General features: G+C 36.0%; 1 protein-coding gene across 1 annotated transcript in view; it reads right to left on the bottom strand.

Moving 5' to 3' along the window:
- The window catches only part of FSTL5 (follistatin like 5), a gene marked incomplete at both ends in the record, with an annotated part of 323,640 nt that overhangs the window by 247,063 nt on the left and 56,107 nt on the right, over positions 1–20,470 (bottom strand). The window contains one exon of the mRNA XM_080617101.1: positions 5,524–5,772. Coding sequence (XP_080473227.1) covers positions 5,524–5,772 — 249 coding nt within the window. The remainder of the gene's footprint in view (positions 1–5,523; positions 5,773–20,470) is intronic.

Genomic DNA, 20,470 nt, shown 5'->3' with positions numbered 1-20,470 from the left:
CCTACAGCCTTTCCTTCCAAGGATTTGTAAAGTTTGCTTGTGAAATCCTATGTTGCTTTTACTCATGAGAACTGCTGTGTACAAAACAAGCACCAAAACTTATTTGTTAATTTTCTGTTTTTACTGGAATAGAAAGCTGTCTACTCATACACACCCTCAGCATGCCGTGATGATTCTGTAATTCTCCTTCATATCCCTTCTAAGCCAGTTAGTACTTATCACTCTTGCTGCCATCTTCTGAACTTTTTCCAGTTTTGCCATACCCCTTTTGAATTTGTTCATAGTCAGCTCTTATCCTCATTGCCCTAAAAAGCTTTGTATCAGCAGCAAACTTTCCTACCTATGTTCCTACTTTCTCTTTTGGGAACAGACTGAAAAGCAAGTATTATAGCAGTCTTCAGAAATCTAGAGATTTTAGCAATAGCAGTAAGAAATCTGATGCTCACAGACAGTTTAACTAATTAAAAGCTTCACCAAATGAAAAGTGAGACAAAAATAGAGAATTAAAATAATCTTAATATCATACAGATGTTATGGAAACTACTTATAAGTAAAAAAGCTTATATTTGAAATAACCTTTATTCCAGAAATAGTCTATAAAACTCATAGTACATAGAAGTATGTGTTATATTCTTGAGTAAATTGCAGTTCGTAATAATGATTTGGTATATCACTGTGTAGAATTAGATTTAATGTAAAATGTACAAGAAGCTAAGGGTGAAAAAAATGTTAAGATTCATTTTGTCATGGGGAAGTTTTAGTCTTATTTAGATTTACTGGCCTGGATTTAGGAAAATAAAGTAACTGAAGTTAACACATACATGAAAATACATCTGAAGCATATTTGACATTCAGTATGAGGCATTCATCATCAAGTACACTGTCCCACAAAAGAGTCCAACTGAACTTTTTACAAGACAAAGAATAATAATGCCTCCAGACCTTTAAACTCAGCACAAACCCATTAATTTCACAGTGCCACTTCACAGAATGAAGATAGTGCTGCAGGTAAAGCAATTCTAGTCCATTTGAATTGCCACCCTCTGGGGCTTGTTAAAACTATGACTAGTAACAACCAGAAAGGGGTTACACAAAAGTACCGAGCACAGCGTTAGCCACATGGTTGGATTTCTTTTCTCATATTAAACAATAAGCTGCTCTGAAATGCAAGAGTGCATGGCTTGAGAACAGCCACAACGCTGGAAGCAGAGAGCATGCAGAGGCCACCTAGCCAGAGAATCATGTAGTCAGCAAGCCAACGAAAGTGGTGCCAAAAGAAGATGGCATCAACATATCAGACTTCCCAGCTCAGACTGTCAATCTAATGAATAATCTAACTTTGAACTTTGATTTCTGTCTGCAGTATTTTCTTTGGTTCATAATTTACATTTCCTCTTCTTCCCACCACTGAACTCACCATCCTGGCACTTATTTATCCCTTTTTTTCTCCTTGAAATACTTGCTCTTCACCTTCACTCCATCATTTCCTTTCCTTTGTTTTCTCTTTTCTCGAAACCAGGACATCTTCTTCTGTATTCTGTTCAGGAATTAAAAACTAGTAAAGCCACAGGCTACTAGCAGCCAGCCAGCTGTTCACTTCCCCATTTTTATCTTCTCCTAGCAGGTGAAAAAAATAATTTGAGATCATTCTTACACAGAAAGCTCCTCAGACGACAAAGTATTTCCTAAAGAGGCCTTTTACATTCTTAGAATAAACTTAAATATTTGAAAACATTTTTAGACCGTTAAGGCCTGAGAGCACCTCTGAAAGGGATTGTGGAACTTAAATTCACTAACGTCAAGTCACAGGACACTGGACTTCACAGGTGGAAAACAGAGGACTGGTATAGAAAACACTTTCAATGTTTTTTTCAATGTAGAAAACAATTTCAACTCTTTTCTATGGATCTAGAAGTAATTAACTTCCCTGCACAATACATTTTGCCTCTATGCCAGAAGAAATTGAGACAGCTTATTGAGTAACTCAGAGGGTCACAGACAACATCTAATTGAGTCATTACAAAAAATCATTCAGTGTCCAATGCAAGACATCATGAAATACCAATAAGCGACTGATAGAAAAATTGCAGTAAGAGTGAAGAAAAAGTAACTCCTAATTTAGGATGGCCGTTATCCTGATCCATGTCTAAAACATACAGTTTGCATAATAGCCCAATCATCAGGAAAAGAAAGAGATAATTTAAACTTTTCACTTAATTTACTGTTTTATGCCTGTGTTCCGCACATAATTGCAAAAAATTATTTAAGTCAGTGTGAGGAAATAAAGGCAGCTAGTGACAACGTAAAAGGAAGGAGTACAATGAATCTGGGTGTGACCATGTCAGTCACAGAAACAGGAAGAACAATTTGTGTATTAACTGTTCCAAGCTTACCTGCAGCACCTTTCAGCCTACAATGGGACAAGAACCTGAAGTTTCAGCTTAGAAAAACAGCCTATTAGGAAAAGACAGCTTTGACATAGGTAGCTTTCACTACCTCAAAACACATTTATCAAATGTTTCAGACCTTACTCTTTGTGAAGGATTTGATGCTTTTTGTCTGTGCTGTTTCACATTGAACTTGGGCAATACACACTTTTCCCAGTGATGTTAATAGAGTTTTCTTTCACATATAAACCAAAGATCTCTTCCATTTAGCAAGTCGATCCTTTAACTCCACTCATCAAGTAAGTGTTTAAAAGGGCAATTTTCAAATCATTAAGTAGACCTCATGATGTTTGAGATAAACTATAAATTATTTCGTTACAAGATGTATTATTTAAATAATTATAGCTACTTAGCTGCTATTGTAATTTTAATTAGTTATATGGAACATCTGCTTATAAAATTTTATTCTCCAGACACAGAATACTGAAGTGTTTTCTGGTAATCTTACTTCTTTCAATAAAGTGTATTTCTCAGCTTCTCTGATTTGAGCTCAATACCACTATAATGTCTAAAACCTAAAATTTATGCATGAAGAAATATTCTTCCACCTTCCCCCAGAAGAAAAAGTATCACCCTGTATGAGGATTTGAAACTCAAAAAAACCAAAGCATGATCTTAATATAAAACTTACAACAAACAAAACAAAATATAACCAAAAAAACCCCAAAAACCTAAACCAACCAAGCAAAAACCCCACCAGATTAGCAATACACCAGAAATCAGCATTTAATTGCAATCATCATATAGTCATTGTTATCAGCGACTACCATACCATGTAACAGAATCTTGTAGGCATAGCAAACTTCTTTCCCCTCCTTGCCCACCCCATTTTACACTAGCCTTTAATAAAGAATTCTGTGAAAGACTAAAAAAAATGCTCTTAATATTTGTTTTCTGAATGCAAGATCTTTATTTGATCTTTCTGGTCTCAGAAGCAGCTCATTGACATGAAATCAATCACCTGTGCTGGAGGATGCCAGCTAAGCTAACAAGGAGGACATGTGGCAATGCCCTTCTGACACCCTTGAGAGTGATGAGGCTAAAATAGCTAAATATATATTATATTTATATATATATATAAATATAATATATAAATATATAATATATATATATAAATATATATATATAATAAAATAGCTAAAATACTGTCTCTCTTTCCATTTCAGTAAATAGATCTCACTACATTTTCCCCCCTCAGAAAAAAAAAAACAAAACCAAAACACTACAGTTTCTCACAAACATGCTCAAGGCTTATTTGTATTGTATATAGCACACTGAAGAATTTAAATAAGCTCCATAAATCTAAACATTTTAGTGTTTGTTACTGTCATTTGTTCAGTGAGTACTGCATCATCAAAAAAGGGTTTTTTAAGAGATTGTGATTGTTAAGACACAAGACAGAAGCAGTCATGTTTTGCTGCTGTTGCACAAGCCCCATATACTATACTCTTAAAATCAAATTTTAATTTTCTACTATCTCAGAACACTACCTATTAGACTGTATATTGTGATCATGTATCAATTTTATATAGGGTCCACATTTAGTTTTGAACAAATTTAAACTTTCACTATTACTTACAAGTGCATTCTCCTTTACAAGATTTCCATCCCCTCTCTTTAATCTATGAATCCCTATCCCTTAACATGTTTCAATGTTGCTAAACTTAACGTGAATTGAAGTAGGCAAAGGAGAAAAGACACTTCACCTTGGCAGTCACCTCATTTACTCAGCAAGAAAAAAATACATAAAGTCCAGTTGTGTATACATTATATTTTTTTCTTAAGTTCTTGCCTAAAGTTGGCTTTTTTTGGTGGGTTCCCTGTGCCTTCCCCAACCCCTCATATTCCATTGTGCTACTACAAAACCCTTCATAATAATAAAGATACTTGCATTTGTACATGACCTGGGATATTTAGATTTGATTAAAAGACCACCAACTTTTCATTTAAAGGACAATTTCTCAACCATAAATGCAGTAAAAAAAAATCAACTTTGATGTGGTTTTTTTTTAATTAGTTCCATCTGAACAACCTTATACAAGAATACTATTTTGAAAATTCAGATTAAAATTTAAGTGGAATATTGTAATTTAAATCAGTATTCCCTACGAAAGTGAATTTCATTTAATGGAAATACTTCAGTAGACTTCTTTCTGTGGTGGTAGTAGCTATTAGTTGCTATGACTGAGAATGCAACTATACCTACAACATAATGTTAACAAAAATAGAACAGTCTAAAAAGAATATGAATTAATTCAACCCCTAGGTAGACTAATCAAAAATGCCCTTATTTAAAAACATTTCCTCACCACCACCACCCCCAAAGACATCTGCCACTTTTAACCAGTACAAACATGCTGCAAATCTGTCCAAGTATTCAAACATGCTTAATCAGGGTGTGTATTGGCAGAGTTCCAGAAACCTGCAAGGTGTGCTCAAAGTGCATAAAAAAAGAGCAAGCTGCAATTGTTGACATCTTTAGTCAATAACATGCTTAACAGAAGGTGTATCTCCGAGCATTCAGGTTAGTATCTCTCAGCATTCAGAAGATTAAAAAGTAGCTAAATTTGCATGCTTCGGTAACCACCCGAGTAAACTCTTCATTGTCCAAATTCAAAGCAAGGAAGACCCATTTAGCCATGACCAAACCACTGGTATACCAACTTCAATGCCAAATACGAGTGCAGGTCCTGCAGCCTTACAAAACCCCTCTGAAATCTGAATCTGTTTTTCATGTAACAGAGATTAATATCCTTCGGGCTTTGGGACTATAAGTACATTCAGATGAATGAGGTCAACAGAGCCACATTTTTAAGACAAGCTGTTGTGGATTAATTTCCAAGAAACAACTGGATTGTTCAGGTTAAAAAGAGGTGATTGCCCAGAGCACTGAGTACAGATAAAAAGGGAAAAAAAAAATAAAAATCCATAAGATATCTCTGGAGAAAGATACTTACTGTGTTTACCGAGTCATTTATTCACTGTACAATCAGTGCAGCCTCTACAGAGCTTTAACTGAGCTGCTTGAAAACACACACTGATAGCAATATTCCAGGTATTGTTCAGCTGTGCTTACCTTTGAAGAAGCAATCTTCATTGTGTACAATGGTGACCTTCTGCTTTTTCAGACAAGCAGCCCTGTGCACTTCGCAATGGTTTTCATAGAATTCTCCGTCAGAACCGCACACGGGCTTGTAATGCGGTTTGCAGTGCTCCATGCACACACACTCAGCTTGGCCAGTCTCCCCATTCACAATGCAGTGCCTACCCAAGCCGCAGTACTTGTTCTCACATGATCCAAAATGGCCATCTTGACCCATAAGCCCTAAAAAAAAAACAAATAAAATATTGATATATTAGATGCATTTTGTTTAACTGCATGCGAGATACAAATAGTATTGTATAATGTAAATGAAGTGAAAATATATCCTGTTACATCTTTGACTAATGCTTAACATAGGTCAGCTTGAAAAGAAACAGATTTAATCTCATTAACATGACTGGGTACACTGGTGATCATTTTCATGTCTTAGATTAACTGTAAATAAGAGCAACATCTAGTAAAAAGATTTACTTTTCATTAAAAAAAACATAGCAAATCATGTCTTTTTAAATGCATATTGAAGCTTGTCACTTTAGGACTGCTATGCTACTGCATGTAATAGAACAGTGCATCCTCTAGAATTTAGATCACAGAGTATCTTCAGTTGGAAGGCATTCCTAAAGATGATTGAGTTCAACTTTTATCTCCCCACAGAACTACCTAAAACTAATCCATATGACTAACAGTGCCCTCCAGATGCTCCTTGATTTCTGACAGGCACTCACACACTTAAGACTGATACACAAGACTAACTAGAGCTGGGCCAAGGCTCTTAACCAACGCGGAGAAGGGATAAGTGTGAAAAAAAAAAAACAAACCATAAAAAAAACCCCAAACCTCTGTGGGTGGCAAGACAATGACATTTCAGGGAACAGAGAGTGGTGGAAGAGCAGGACTGACATATCAAGTGAATGTTGGCTAGAAGTCAAACGATCCTCTTGTGGTGTTTCAATGAGACAAGTGGGATTTGCATAACAAGCAGAGGTTTAAGAGAACTACAGCAGAGGTAAAGGAGCTTCTGCTGGCCACAAATCCCAGTTCTTTCTGCTCCTAGAACATGGAAACAGATCATCTACATTAGGCTACCAAAGCCATTTATCCACTTTCTATCCTCTTTCTGCTGCTGCCACCATATAAAGTAAGTGCTGAGGTAAGTAGCAGATCTTTAGATGAAAGGGGAAGTTAAGTGAACAGCAGTATTTCCACGGTATAACCTCAGTTTACATCTTGGCTGACACTGAGCTAACTATGCAGTAACTTCTTGTTGAGAGAAACGGTACAACAAATTAAAAAAAAAAAAACCAACAGAAAACCACATCAAAACATCGAACACCACACCATCATAAAACCCACAACAGAATCTCAATTGCAATTACCAAAACTTCACTTACATAAGTGTTCCAATATCATAACTGTGTCCTAAAATAAGTATAAAATATTAAATGCCTTCAAATGTGGGAATTGACAGTGCCCTTCATAGTTACTTCACTTTATTCTCTCACTGTACACTCCTAACTTCCAGAACAAAGAAGAACTTGATCCCCAAATACTACGTACACCTAGCATTCTAATTCCTTGCAATGCTTTTTCTCACAGCCTAGCTGAATGACACGTGGCTACCCCGTAAAAAATAGCATGAACAAATGGTAATGCATAATTTGGTAGTATTACATTCATTTCTTGAAGAGCTAATACGTCAGTATCATAGCTTGATGTAGATTGTTTCTGACCACTGAGAATTTGGTTTTGGCTTCAACGGCAGAAGTAAATTCTTCTCGCTTTTTCTTAAACCTACAGCTCTGTTATACCTTAGACAACAGTGCCTTCATTTTTTGCTTTCTCATACAGCATAAATTTTCCATAGACAAGCACATTACAGAAAGCATAAGACCATGAAATTTGTCTCTAATATGACAAATGCTTTCAGTATATTATTTATAACAATTTGAGCACAAGGTTGAAAGGACTACAGATTCACCTCAGATGTTATATACCTGATGTAACTACACTACCATGGTTTTTATACACATGAAAGAGTACAGACCAGGCTGATGGTGGGGTTTAACTGCTCATGCACCAAACTGACTTGAAATGTTTTTTTTTAAATACCACTCCTTGTGCCAATATATCACCATGATATGCAAGCAACAGACATTAACTGACAGAAATGAATGTAAATCCAATTTCCTTCTACTACCATTAACCTCAAATTAAGTCTTGCAATGTCCAAGAGTACTTTACAGCACAGGTCATTACACAATTTCAGGACTTCTCTGAAGTTATACAACTGTTGCAGTTTGAGGCCAAAGCCCATAAATCATCATTATTTCTGCTTTCTGAATTGGAAGATAAAGATCTCAGTCTGACAGCTGCTCTGAATTATTGAGAGGTGTGTGATGACTCAACAATGCATTGTGCTGTATATTGCTGTGAAAGTAGAAACCAATTTAAGACTTCACTTGGGACTTCCATATTAGCACTATAATTGAATCTGATGCCTGAATGCAAACCAGCTACTATCAGATGAGGAAGAATGATGAGAATGATTTGCATAATATATACTGACATTTAAAATATCAATACATCAATATATACCAATCATATACATCAATAAACAAGCAAGATTTTTGCCATAATGAAAAACTATATTACTTTGCTATGAAGTGTTTTATAAATAGCTCCATTTTAAACCATTATCTATTAAAAAACAATACATATATTTGCATATATCACTGCATATGTAATTCCTTCAATTGAAGTCTAGAGTAAAATTTGAACTGGCCTCAATAGAGAGAAGATTCTTTCTTCAGACTCAGTCTTTGCCTAAGCTCAGTTATTTTTAATGCCTTCAGTATGTTCAACAAGCACTGTTTTGTGCCATTTTTAATTCAGGAACTTGCAGAACTTCTAATGTATTTGATGAAAAGAATCAGCTATGCAGCATTTCAAGTGTTCCTTAATCATATTTAATAAAAAAGTTTAAATGCCTTTCTTAAAAAGTCCACAAACTAGTGGTTATCAGATTACTCAGAAAAAAAATAAAATTCATGTCACTTGAAATGAAGTGACAAAATGTTCACAAACATAAAACTTTGATATCAATTTGACCTAAAAGCACACACAATTCTGAATATGTAAGCAAACCAATAAATATCAAATAGCTATGCTGAGATAAAAATAAATGCATTTAGACGTAAGTAAAACTTTTTTTTTTAATAAGCTAGTGACACAAATCTAGATATTTTAAGACTATCAACAGAAAGCAAGGTTATATGTAATAGCATGGATTGATTTTCATTAGTTAAGTCAAAATCTAACTTTACTGTAGAGGATCAAACCAAATTAGCAAAAGGTACAGGGCACAAGCAGTCACCTTGGATTTTTTTTTTTTTTTTTCATCTGAGTAAGTGATACAGCACTGCAATTGCATAATAAAGAAACAACTGCAAAGAGTTATTTTAAGTATTACTGAGGGAAGTTTTTCCCCAGATACTTACATTACCTCTTTACACTGCTCAGGAATTATTAATGAAATATTGGAACAACAAGACTTCTAATTTACAGAGGGATAAGTCAGTGAAACAGAGGAGATACCAGATGTTTACAGTAGCTTTACTAAGGGGCACTGACTTATTAGCTATGGATAAAAAGCACTAGCATTCTGTTGTCGGAGTTGAAAAATACACAGAACATTTGACCCAAGTACAATGATACAACAACATCAGAAATCTTTCTATTTAGGTACAAAGCTACAGGAATCTTGTCATTACCAAACCATCTTTTAAACCCATATGCCTGCAAGGATGCTGGAGACTGACTCTTCACTAGGGACTGTAGTGACAGGACAAGGGGTAATGGGTTAAAACTTAAACAGGGGAAGTTTACATTGGATATAAGGAAGAAGTTCTTTATTGTAAGGGTGGTGAGGCACTGGAATGGACTGCCTAGGAAAGGTGTGAATCCCTGGTGGTGTTCAAGGCCAAGTTGGACAGAGCCTTGGGTGGCATGGTTTAGTGTGAGGTGTCCCTGCCCATGACAGTGGGGTTGGAACTAGATAATCTTAAGGTCCTTTCCAATCCTAACTATTCTATGATTCTATAGGCTGGGACTTGCAACTCATTCATGAAATTCCTTACTTTTTCAGTGACTTGCATGAGATTGACACTATTACTGTTCCTTTTTGGAATTATTACTGAAGAAGGTATACTTTTGATGGAGTGATAATGGAAGGTTTGTTTGAGTTTGTTGGGTTTTAGAGTTTTTTTCTGGTTTTAATGCCAGTATAGATAAGTCTCCAGGGGCAAAATTGCTCAGGATTCAGCAGCTATTCAGAAGACCACCACCTCCTTCCAAGTTGTAAAATTAAATAACACCAAGTTTTTCTGAAGGCAGTTCTTTTACCTAAGTATTCAACTTAGAAAATAAACTAGTCCAAAAGGCATTTAGGTTCCTAAATGTGGACATAATTCAGTAATTTAGTAGATAAGATAAGCAGCCCAGCATATTCAATATTAAAAGACTGAGAACAATTAAATCAAGACAATAAATAATCTACACACGAATGCTAATTTTTTCCAGTAATTCAATTGGTATTGCTTATGTGATAAGTAAGACTGCATTTGTCAAGTGACATAACACAATATGAAACTGTGTACCCATATTAGCTATGAACTCTGGATTTTCAGCCATAAAGGTGTAATACATATGCATTCTGAGAGGATGTATAAGAGTATAAAGAAACAAAATATACTTTGTTCAGTTTAAAAGTAAGCCTGGAAATATTTAAATTATCATAGCCTTAAGTTAAAAAAAAAACACAAAAACACAAAAACCTACACTTGAAGAAATAGCATTAAAAATGTATTATGCCTAAAACAGACAAAGCAGTCACATAGGTTTTTTTCAGAGTCTTTTGAAACTTAAACTCTAAACAGACATAAAATGAAAGAACAAACAAAAAGAAAAGGCTTTAATTTTAAAAACTGGAGAAAGCAATTTTTTTTTTTTTTTTTTTTTTTTTTTTTTTTTTTTTTGCTTTTAACATAAATTTTAATAAATACAGTTTCAAGCTGCCAATTAGGACTCCTCATACACATTTCCCACCTGAAGGCCAGTTCAACAGCACCCAGAGTCGAGTAAGTTTTAGATCATAATTGCATCATTTACACTTGGAAATTGAGTGCATGTTTTAGCATGCAAAAGGCTCACAGAAATATACATTTTTGCCTTTGACTGATTTGTTTAGAGAAACATTATATATGGAAACAGGAAATTCATGAGAGTATGAATCACCACATTGGCCAGCTGGCCCTGTGTGTTACCTAAAACAAGGTGGCAACTATTTTTTTAGACAATACATCTAGATCTTTCGTAGAAGTAACTGATGCTGACTTCTGAGGTCAACAGTCCCATTCTCCCTCACCCCCTTTTTATGAAATGATTTTATGACAATCCCAATACCACAGCTGTATTTTTGTTCAACATACTGTCTATGAAAGGCCCAACCAAGGCTGTAATCTGTAACCCTAATGTTGCCTTAAGTGTTCAGTGTAGCCTTAAATTTCACATGAAGCAGAAATATCTCAGGAAGAGCAGTGGGGAGAATGGGAAAAAAAAAAAAAAAAAAAAAGGAAGAGGAAAAGAAGATTGATCACCACTTACCATTAACACTGATAGGGCGTTAACACTGAGCATGTGAGCATGACCTCAGCTGGAGTATCTGCTCATAAATATTAAAGATCTAGACATTTTATTTTCTTTTTAAGCTGTAGTACTTTAACAGCAGTTCTTTGACAAATTCTGATATCACTAGCAAGAACAGCTTGTAATTACCCTGACTGAACACGAGACTAAATCTGTGTTAGCCATTACCCAGAACTCTTATTATATGAGCTGCTTCAGTAATTTCACATTTTATATTTTGATGAGGAGTATTTTGGTGAGAGGATGAAACTTAAAGAGTGAATTATTTGAAAGTAAATAAACATTACTTATAAATTTCTCAATATAACACAAAAATAAAGTTCCCCAAGTAATTAATAGAATGTATCTCAATAAGCTAAAAAGCTTCTAGATTTTGAACTCTCCTTACCAATGTATTCTCTAAATATGGTATTAGAGTGGCTTACCATAACACATGCCTTGATTTTAAACCACAAGAAACATCTTTGGTTTGCCTGTTGTGTGAGCTTACATTGTAACAAACAATACAGTTTTAACAACTGACTAGTACTTTATCTGTATTCCAAACTCTAACCAGGTTAGCCAAGCTTTAAGACAGCTACTAGGCATGTCTATTTCATACATTTTGCTGAAGAGACATGTCTGCAACATGGTCACCTAGAGCAAGGTGGTGGTGAAGAGAAATCTCACTCATGGTCATGTTCATGGATTTACATGCAAAGTAATTTTAATGCATATCTCCTATAAATTACATAAAAACACATAAGTATTTCTTGCTAACTCTTAAAGTGACAAAAATATAAATGTATGCTCCATGCTTATTCACTTTTCTTTTTCTGTGACTGACTTACCCTTAATGATTATATTTAAAATTTATAATTTTAAATAGTCTTTCATATCACTAAGTACAACATGAAGCTCGTAAAAGTAGAAGGAAATATACTCCCCCTCCCAGAGCTCCAGAAATCACCTTTGAAACCTTAACTTTCAAAGACTCAGCCTCAAAAAATAATCCAGTCTCACACCCTTTTGAAAGCAAGATTAACTCATAAGTCTCCCTTGTCTTTCCACTTGTTTGCCTAATTAAATTTTATACACAAGAAAAAAGCAAAATCTATCACGACAGGTATGAAGAAAAAAAAATAATGGAAGACAAAAATCTCAAAATTACAGTCCTTCACCAGAAGGAAAATCATTATAGCAGCAATTCAAACACGGTCATAGCGTTTAAATACAATGATTAAGAGTAAAATAGAGAAATGCTACCTGAAATAGATCCCCATTCATAAAGGTGGAAGAGTACTCACAAAAGGCTGATCATGTGAAGAATTTTTCAGCAGTACACAGAATTATGGATGAGTAGGTCTGAGAGACTCTCCTGCCTTGGACAGTTTTAAATCATGAAGTAAGATTACAATTACGGAGTTCAAGCTAATAATTGCACAGCGATAAAACAATGTAAGAGTTACTTAAATCAATATTTTCTAATGATTTTAACGTGTAAAATAGTTGTACAGCAAGACCGCTTTAATTTTTTTTTGTAAAAAAAGGACAAAATAAGCTTTTGTTAACATACTGTTCTTCCTCCCAGGAGGCTTTCAAGAGCAGAAGTGCAAACTTGCTCTGAAGAAGATAAAGATAAAACAAGAGTGAGCTGTTCCCACTTCCACACCAGAAAGAGCTCCTCTTAGCAGCTCTGTCAAGCAATTCCTTCTCACGTACTCTCTGTCACAACTCTGCTGCTAGCCCTAGCTGTCATTGAAAGAAGCAATTCAGATCTCCTCAAAGTTTCTTAGAGTCAGAGCCAAAACAGAAGGTTGTATCAGCAGCTCCAGTAGTTCAAAGATGGGAGAGTGGAGAAAAAACAGAAACTAGAGCAACAATCACACCGATGAAGGGACAGGATGAGCACCTACAACCCACTGCCCTCAACCACAGCCACTTCCAGCTTCCACCTCGCAGCCCAGTTTCCACCTTAGGAGTGATAGTAAATGATACACGTCTGGTTGGTCGTTAGTTTCGTCTCCCATGGTTTTCTTTCAGCATCAGCCAAGTAACCTGGAGTAAAACAGTTCATAGAATCATAGAATCATAGAATAGTTAGGGTTGGAAAGGACCTTGAGATCATCTAGTTCCAACCTCCCTGCCATGGGCAGGGACACCTCACACTAAACCATGTCACCCAAGGCCTCATCCAACCTGGCCTTGAACACCGACAAGGATGGAGCATTCACAACCTCCCTGGGCAACACATTCCAGTGCCTCACCACCCTCTCAGTAAAGAACTTCTTCCTTATATCCAACCTAAACTTCCCCTGTTTAAGTATTAACCCATTACCCCTTGTCCTGTCACTGCAGTCCCTGATGAAGAGTCCCTCCCCAGCATCCTTACAGGCCCCCTTCAGATACTGGAAGGCTGCTATGAGGTCTCCATGCAGCCTTCTCTTCTCCAGGCTGAACAGCCCCAACTTTCTCAGCCTATCTTCATACGGGAGGTGCTCCAATCCCCTGATCATCCTCGTGGCCCTCCTCTGGACTTGTTCCAACAGTTCCATGTCCTTTTTATGTTGAGGAAACCAGAACTACTGTACACAATACTCCAAGTGAGGTTTCACGAGAGCAGAGTAGAGGGGCAGGATCACCTCCTTCGACCTGCTGGTCACACTCCTTTTGATGCAGCCCAGGATACGGTTGGCTTTCTGGGCTGTGAGTGCACACTGCTGGCTCATGTTCATTTTTTCATTGACCAAATGTTCACTTGGCCTGTGCATACAATCAGTTTTTGGCTGGGTCTTGCACTGTCCTGTCCTTCCTTACCCAACTGCCCCATGCTTACACACAAAAAAAGACCCCTGCCTTTGTAGTGGGACTTCAAGTACTGCAAAAATTTGCACCTTCTTAGAATTTGACTGAAATCTGGTATGCTCAACTTTTATTAGTGAGGAGTAACAGAAATAGCCACAGATGTTACAACTGCTCATTTTGGTTGAGTTTACCTTAAAATTCAGGCTAAATGAACTTAACAGAATGCTTATATTGTACATTCAAAAAGTGACTTTCTTATGGTCTTGTAAAGGTAAATTAGGTAGAAAAAAAATGAGAAAGTGACACACTGCTAAAGGGATAACTATGCAAAACCACAGCAAGCAAAAGGAAAAGAAACACCCTCTAATACCAAGGAGATTTCTAAGCACTGCATACCCAGCTATTAACCTGAAAGGCTGAAACCTCCCAAAACAGTGTTATCTGCTGGTCAGGAGCGCCTTAGCAACTTGGCCCATGTGAATCCTTTTACCAGCACTTTGCAGCTATCTTGAGCAAACTTCACAGAATTTAGCTCCCTCAGAGAAAAGATCAAATCACACCTCCTCTGCTTGAATCTAATCGAAGATAAGGATCAGAAACACCACATGAGTAAAAGCGAAGAAACGAAAATACAACAGGCACCATACAAGAACATCTCCTCCTTACCAGACAAGACCTTGTGTCACAGCCCAGAGCCACCAATTACCCCTCCCCATCGCCAGCGCACTGTGGGCTCCTTCCATTCGCTGTACTCCCGGCCGCTCCGGGCAGCCACAGCTGGGGACTCAGCAGCTGTCCAGCTCGCTCATCCCACCATTAACGAGGCCTGCTGTGGAGCCCGCCTCTAAAAAACTTCCTCACTCACCCACAGAGCTATTAAGCTCTTGCTTCGGTTTCAGAACATAATAAATGGCCACGACAGCTCCACTACAGTCTTCCCTCCAGAGCAGCGCTCTGTTCAGATTCCTGCCTGAACCCAAATTGATTTCATCACCGAAGTGCTGCTGGGCAATGCTGTGGTCCAGGCAGCAAAGTCTTGCATGCAACCCCAGGGGCCCAGGCCTACAGAAGATACTACTGGCCTGGCCAGGGATGTTCACTCACTCCTGGGAACCAAGAAAGCATGCCAAAGTCTCCAGCACTGCTAGGAGGTGATCTTTGATCACCCTCCTCTTAGCTGACCTGTAGTCATTAGATGTGGGTTCAGGACATGCTACTTGCTTTATATATCAGGATACAAAATATAGAACCATAGAATACCAGGTTGGAAGAGACCTCAAAGATCATCTTGTCCAACCTCTCAAGGCAAAGCATAACCTAGACTAGAAGTCCCAATACCCTGTCCAGCCAAATCTTAAGGGAAATCCATCAATTCCCTAGGAAAATTATTCCAATGGCGGATTGTTCTCATTGTGAAAAATCGTAATCTTCTGTTCAACTGGATTGTCCCTGAGAGTAACTTATGCCCATTACCCATGTTTTCCATGTGACTCCTTGTAAATATATACAAGTCTGAAACAAGAAACTGAACATATCTGGAATAAAATCACTGCTGGCTTTACATGTAAATATAGACTGACAACCTTGAGCAGTTTCAAGCCAGCAATTCATTACTTTCAATTAAATCCTTTGCTGTACCTAGCACTTACTGAGTTTTTCTCTCTCACATGCTATCTTTGTGTTCTGAAAAATGTTTATTATTTGTTTAACACCAAACCAGTGGCAAACAAAGTGGGAATGACACATCTGCCTTATAACAAATACACGGACCTTTATTCAAATGGTTGATTGCTTTTCAATTGCAGTGCACCAGGCAACCCTCTGTTCTGCCAAACATGTTATCCAGTGTCACCAAGAGCAGGAAACGTGCATCACAGTGGCAGCAGTTCTGAAAAGGTCATAGTTTGAACAACCTTTCACACATTTTTTAATGCTCATTTGAAATATATCTTGCTGGAAATCACAAAGGGCGAGCTTAGTTCTCAGACAGGCAAAACAACCTCAGTACTGCTCACTTGTTATTTAAAACCCAAGCTGATGAGTTTTTGCCACAGTGATGAAAATAAGCAAAACTCTCAGTTAAATTATTGACTGAAATTTACTTAGTTAAAAATTAGGTTGTTAGGATTTGGTCTCAATAAGCAGACGTATGTGGCTTTCTCTGGGGTTAAATATGTTCCTATATGAAACAACATTATAAACAGAAAATTTAACTTATCTCCTGGTCAAGTAGCCAGCATGAAAAATGTCATTCAATTATCCATGGTACAAACTAGCATACCACAATCCAGACATTATCCAATTCCCGTGTTAGACACTGAATCAACGCTGTTTTGCTGGGTTCTTTTCCTTCAAATTCCTCCCTGCAGAGAAGAGCTGTGATGGCCGTCTGCTACTTTCCCCAGGGATCTCTACTAGAAAAAGTAACAGACTGAGCAGCATTTATACCATGTGGTTGAAGCGCAGCATCATTACTGCCTGAAGAAAGCTAAAAAAGAAATGATGAGCATCTCCAGTTTTACTGCTTAGAAACATTTGCTCCTAGGAAATTTGACTGTCTTTTTCTTTTTGTGTGTTTTTTTTTTTTTTTTTGAGTTGTTACTGGGTAACTGTGGTGGGTCAAGCCTGGATAGCATGTAAGTGCCCAATCAGTTGCCTGCTCAACTCCCCCGCCAAGAATTCAGAAGGACTTCAGTAAGGAATTCATTCACTGATTTTCATCAGCAGGCAGATTCCCAGCTGCCTACTGGAAATGAACACACGCAACATCAAACCCACCAAAAACAACCCCACAACCAAACAGTACAATATATAAATGTCATGCCAAAAGACAGGCAATACCTGAAAACAATGTTTCAGAGACAGTAAAAAGGAGTCCTAAAAAGAATGTTTTTACAAAGAATAGACATATACATAGTTAAGCAATACTGATTGCCTCCAGACCTTGTTAAAAGAAAGTAATCATCTCAAATAGGCTTGAACTTTAATGACTTAATTCTGCCATTTTAAGCTAAAGGCTGTCAAGGCAAGCAGAGCAAAATGCACTGTGTACACACCTCTTTTTTGCAGAGCAGGATTGATCCTATCTGCTAAGTTATGGATTTTTTTCTGAAGAAGTGCACCCAAAATATCTCCAATTACAAAAAAAAACAAAAAAAAAAAAAAAAACCCAAAAACAAACCAACAAAGCAAAACAAACCTAAAGCTAATCTGTATTTAAATGAAAAAATGAAAAGGCAAAATGTTTTTTCCAGATTTTTGTTAGGAGAGAATATTGCTCTATGACAAGAAAAAATACATGGGCAAGGGACATACCAAAAATCTTCCTTTTGACATAGAATATGAGAATATAATTTTTTAAAAGATTATAAAAGCAATACTCCACATAAACAGTCTCATTAATTTTTTTCTACATCTATGTGTGTCTTTATACTTATTAAAAATTACCTATTAAACCAGAGAAGTCCAGTCAAATAAATATAAAAGTAATTTCTTTCCCAGAATATGATGCACTAGTGAGATGACTCAAGCAACATGACTGCCAAAAAAGTTTTCTAGTTCTGTGCTTAATCTAAAGATATTTTGTATGAAATATAAGCTTTAACAACAACAACAAAAAAAAGAATATTTGTGCTGCTAAACCATAGTAAGGCAGTTTTAATTGCATAAGTCTGGTACTCTTCACAGAAATAGTTCACTACAGATTTTTTTTTTTTTTTTTTTTTTTTTTTTTTTTGTTCTTCTAACAAATATGTAAAAGAAAAAAAGCAAAAATACAAAGTCCTATTTCTTACATCATGGAAAATCAACCTTATAAGAAAACACATACATATCTTTATGAATGAGAAAGCATTTAGCTTTCAACAGAAAGAAAAATTCTGGTCAGATATCCAACTGTCATGCTTTTTGTGTTACTTGATATAACTTCTGTCTAATGAAAAATTGCCCTTATTATAAGCATGGAAAAAACGGAAAAAAATGCTATTTTGTTTTCTTGGATAATATTAAAAATTGATAAAACCCGCTAGTACTACTGCATGTGAATTAGTGCAGGGCTGTAGTAACAAATAATCTTTAAGCCTTTCAGAAATACAAGCTACAGAATTAATTGTAGAAAAGCATAAAGATCATTTTCAACTTTTATTCAAGAGAGCACTGTCTATAAGATCATCTGTATTGATTCATAACTGTCACACCTCTAGTTCAGCTGTTGCATTTTTCTCATTGGAAAATGGCAAAGTTAAACTACAAACTGTGGTTAGCACAGCTACCAAGTCACAGTAAACTATTTCAGTGGTTTAGCTACTGAAGTACAAAAACTTTTCAAATGAATGAAAATTAAAATCCTGCTATAATATTTGTTACATGTATAATTACCAAAAGGAAGGCTGATTTATATATACATTAATAAAGCTAAGTATTTTGCTATACATAATGCTTTCTAAAGTGATTTCAAGTAATTTATGAAATGAGAGGCACAGATGTTTTATAACTAGAGGAATAAGCACTGATGTAGGAATAAGAATTTTTGGTTACTTAATTTTTTTTTTTATTATATGGACTTGAAAGGTATTTCAGGTCTACAAACCCTGTTTATGTTTGGCAACTCTAAATTACTAACTGCAATGAAAATAAACATTTCATCAGAAATCCTTTTGAAATTGCAATGCCTTTGTAACTAAATTTGCACAGTTGTTTTTATCATAAACAGTTTAATTAAATGACTGAAATTATAATGCAGAATATTTTTGCAGGGCCGCCAGCTGATCTTTCAATTTATAACAGTTTGAAAAATGGCAAAGAAATTGAGATCTGTGTGACCTGACTAATTAGTTTAAAGTTACTGGCATGATGCGGGTAACTTGCTTAATTTTCCATAAACCAGTTGTATCTTTAGACTATACATTTATCCTTACAGGCATAACTGAGTTATAACTGTATTGTTGTCTTTCTATTACTGCATTGTAATTAACATTCATATAATGCTTACATACATTTTAAGTCATGGCAGAACTTATTTTACTGTCTTAACTTTATCTTGTGTGCAGATGAAGTAGCATAGTACTACGGTCTCGGAAAAAAACCAGACAAATAAAAAAAAAGAAAAAGGAATAGGAATGGGTATGCACTTCTTTTAATGCAGTTTAAGCCATAAATTGCTACAGCTGTTTCTGAAGAATTTGGACATCAGTATACTTTCACTCATGCTGATTAGCACAATCTTGCTGTTAACTGTGCCCTTAAACGTATCCATTATTTTATACAGCATTTAATTTGCATCATTTTTTGAATGTCCAACCAAAGCTAAATGGCAGCTTAATAGTATTTCTACACATGTATTCATGAAGGAATTTCACAGAATTCTGTTACTGCTACAATTTCTACAAAACAGCAAAATTATGGATAATGTATTCGTGTGTAAAGCTCTGTAGAGCTGACATACACATTTCTTGAAAAACAGTTGGAAAATCCATCACCTAGAAAGACTGCTTTTTATTGCCTTTATAGTTATTCTTAATTTTCTACCTGAATTTAATAGCCAGTGTAAAAAAATATTCATAAATATATATGGCCTATTTTTTTTTTACATAACTTTACTGGAGTGGAGTGATTTTGTCCTAGTATGTACACTATGAAAATGTGTAATTATGTAACTCAACATACTTCTTCCTCCCTCTTCCTTACCCCCACAAGAATTACATACCTTTCCATCTCATATTTCCCTTCCTGAAGGAAACTGTTTGAGTGGACAGTAGTTTTGATAGTAATATTCCAGCAACAGGAGCACCACAGTAATATTCCACCACAGAAGCACCACAGATTAACTCAGCAAGAAAAAATCTGTGGATTCTACAGCACAGTCAAATCAAACTGATTTTTTCAGAGATGGAGGGAGGCCCACACTCATACTCTCCTGTAACCTGTTACCTGCATGCTATGGTGAAACAGATGCTCCAGATTTTCAAGGCAGTGATGGCAGCTGAAACAGATAAGAATGTGCTTGCCTCATGCCTTGAACTCGCTTATATTTGATCAGTTTAAATTAAATGACACAAGTTTCTATCTGCAGTCCTTGCAGAACTCTGTTAATATTGTTGATGTAAAATGTGACAGGTAGTGAGCAGGTACAGTCTGTCAGACATATTTAGATAGCCTAATATGTTAGCTATTCTGAAAATGTGTAAAATTGCTGAATGTGTGTGTATAAAGAATACACATAAGCATAAGTATTGTTCTTTAAAATAATATAGTTAATGCATATAGCATAGGACAGTTTAAAAATTATTTTTATCAAACCTATATTGTTAGAAAAGTACTGGGAAATTAAAATGTGAAAGCTAGATTTTGGGAATAGTCTCATTATTTTGACCTTTTGAAGCTGTCAGTCCTCTGTTGGTGAGTACGTAAGATGCAGAAATCTTTGATAAAATAA

Source organism: Psittacula echo (assembly GCF_963264785.1).
Source record: "Psittacula echo genome assembly, chromosome: 1".
NCBI lineage: Eukaryota > Metazoa > Chordata > Aves > Psittaciformes > Psittacidae > Psittacula > Psittacula echo.
This window is presented reverse-complemented; position numbering and strand designations above follow the sequence as displayed.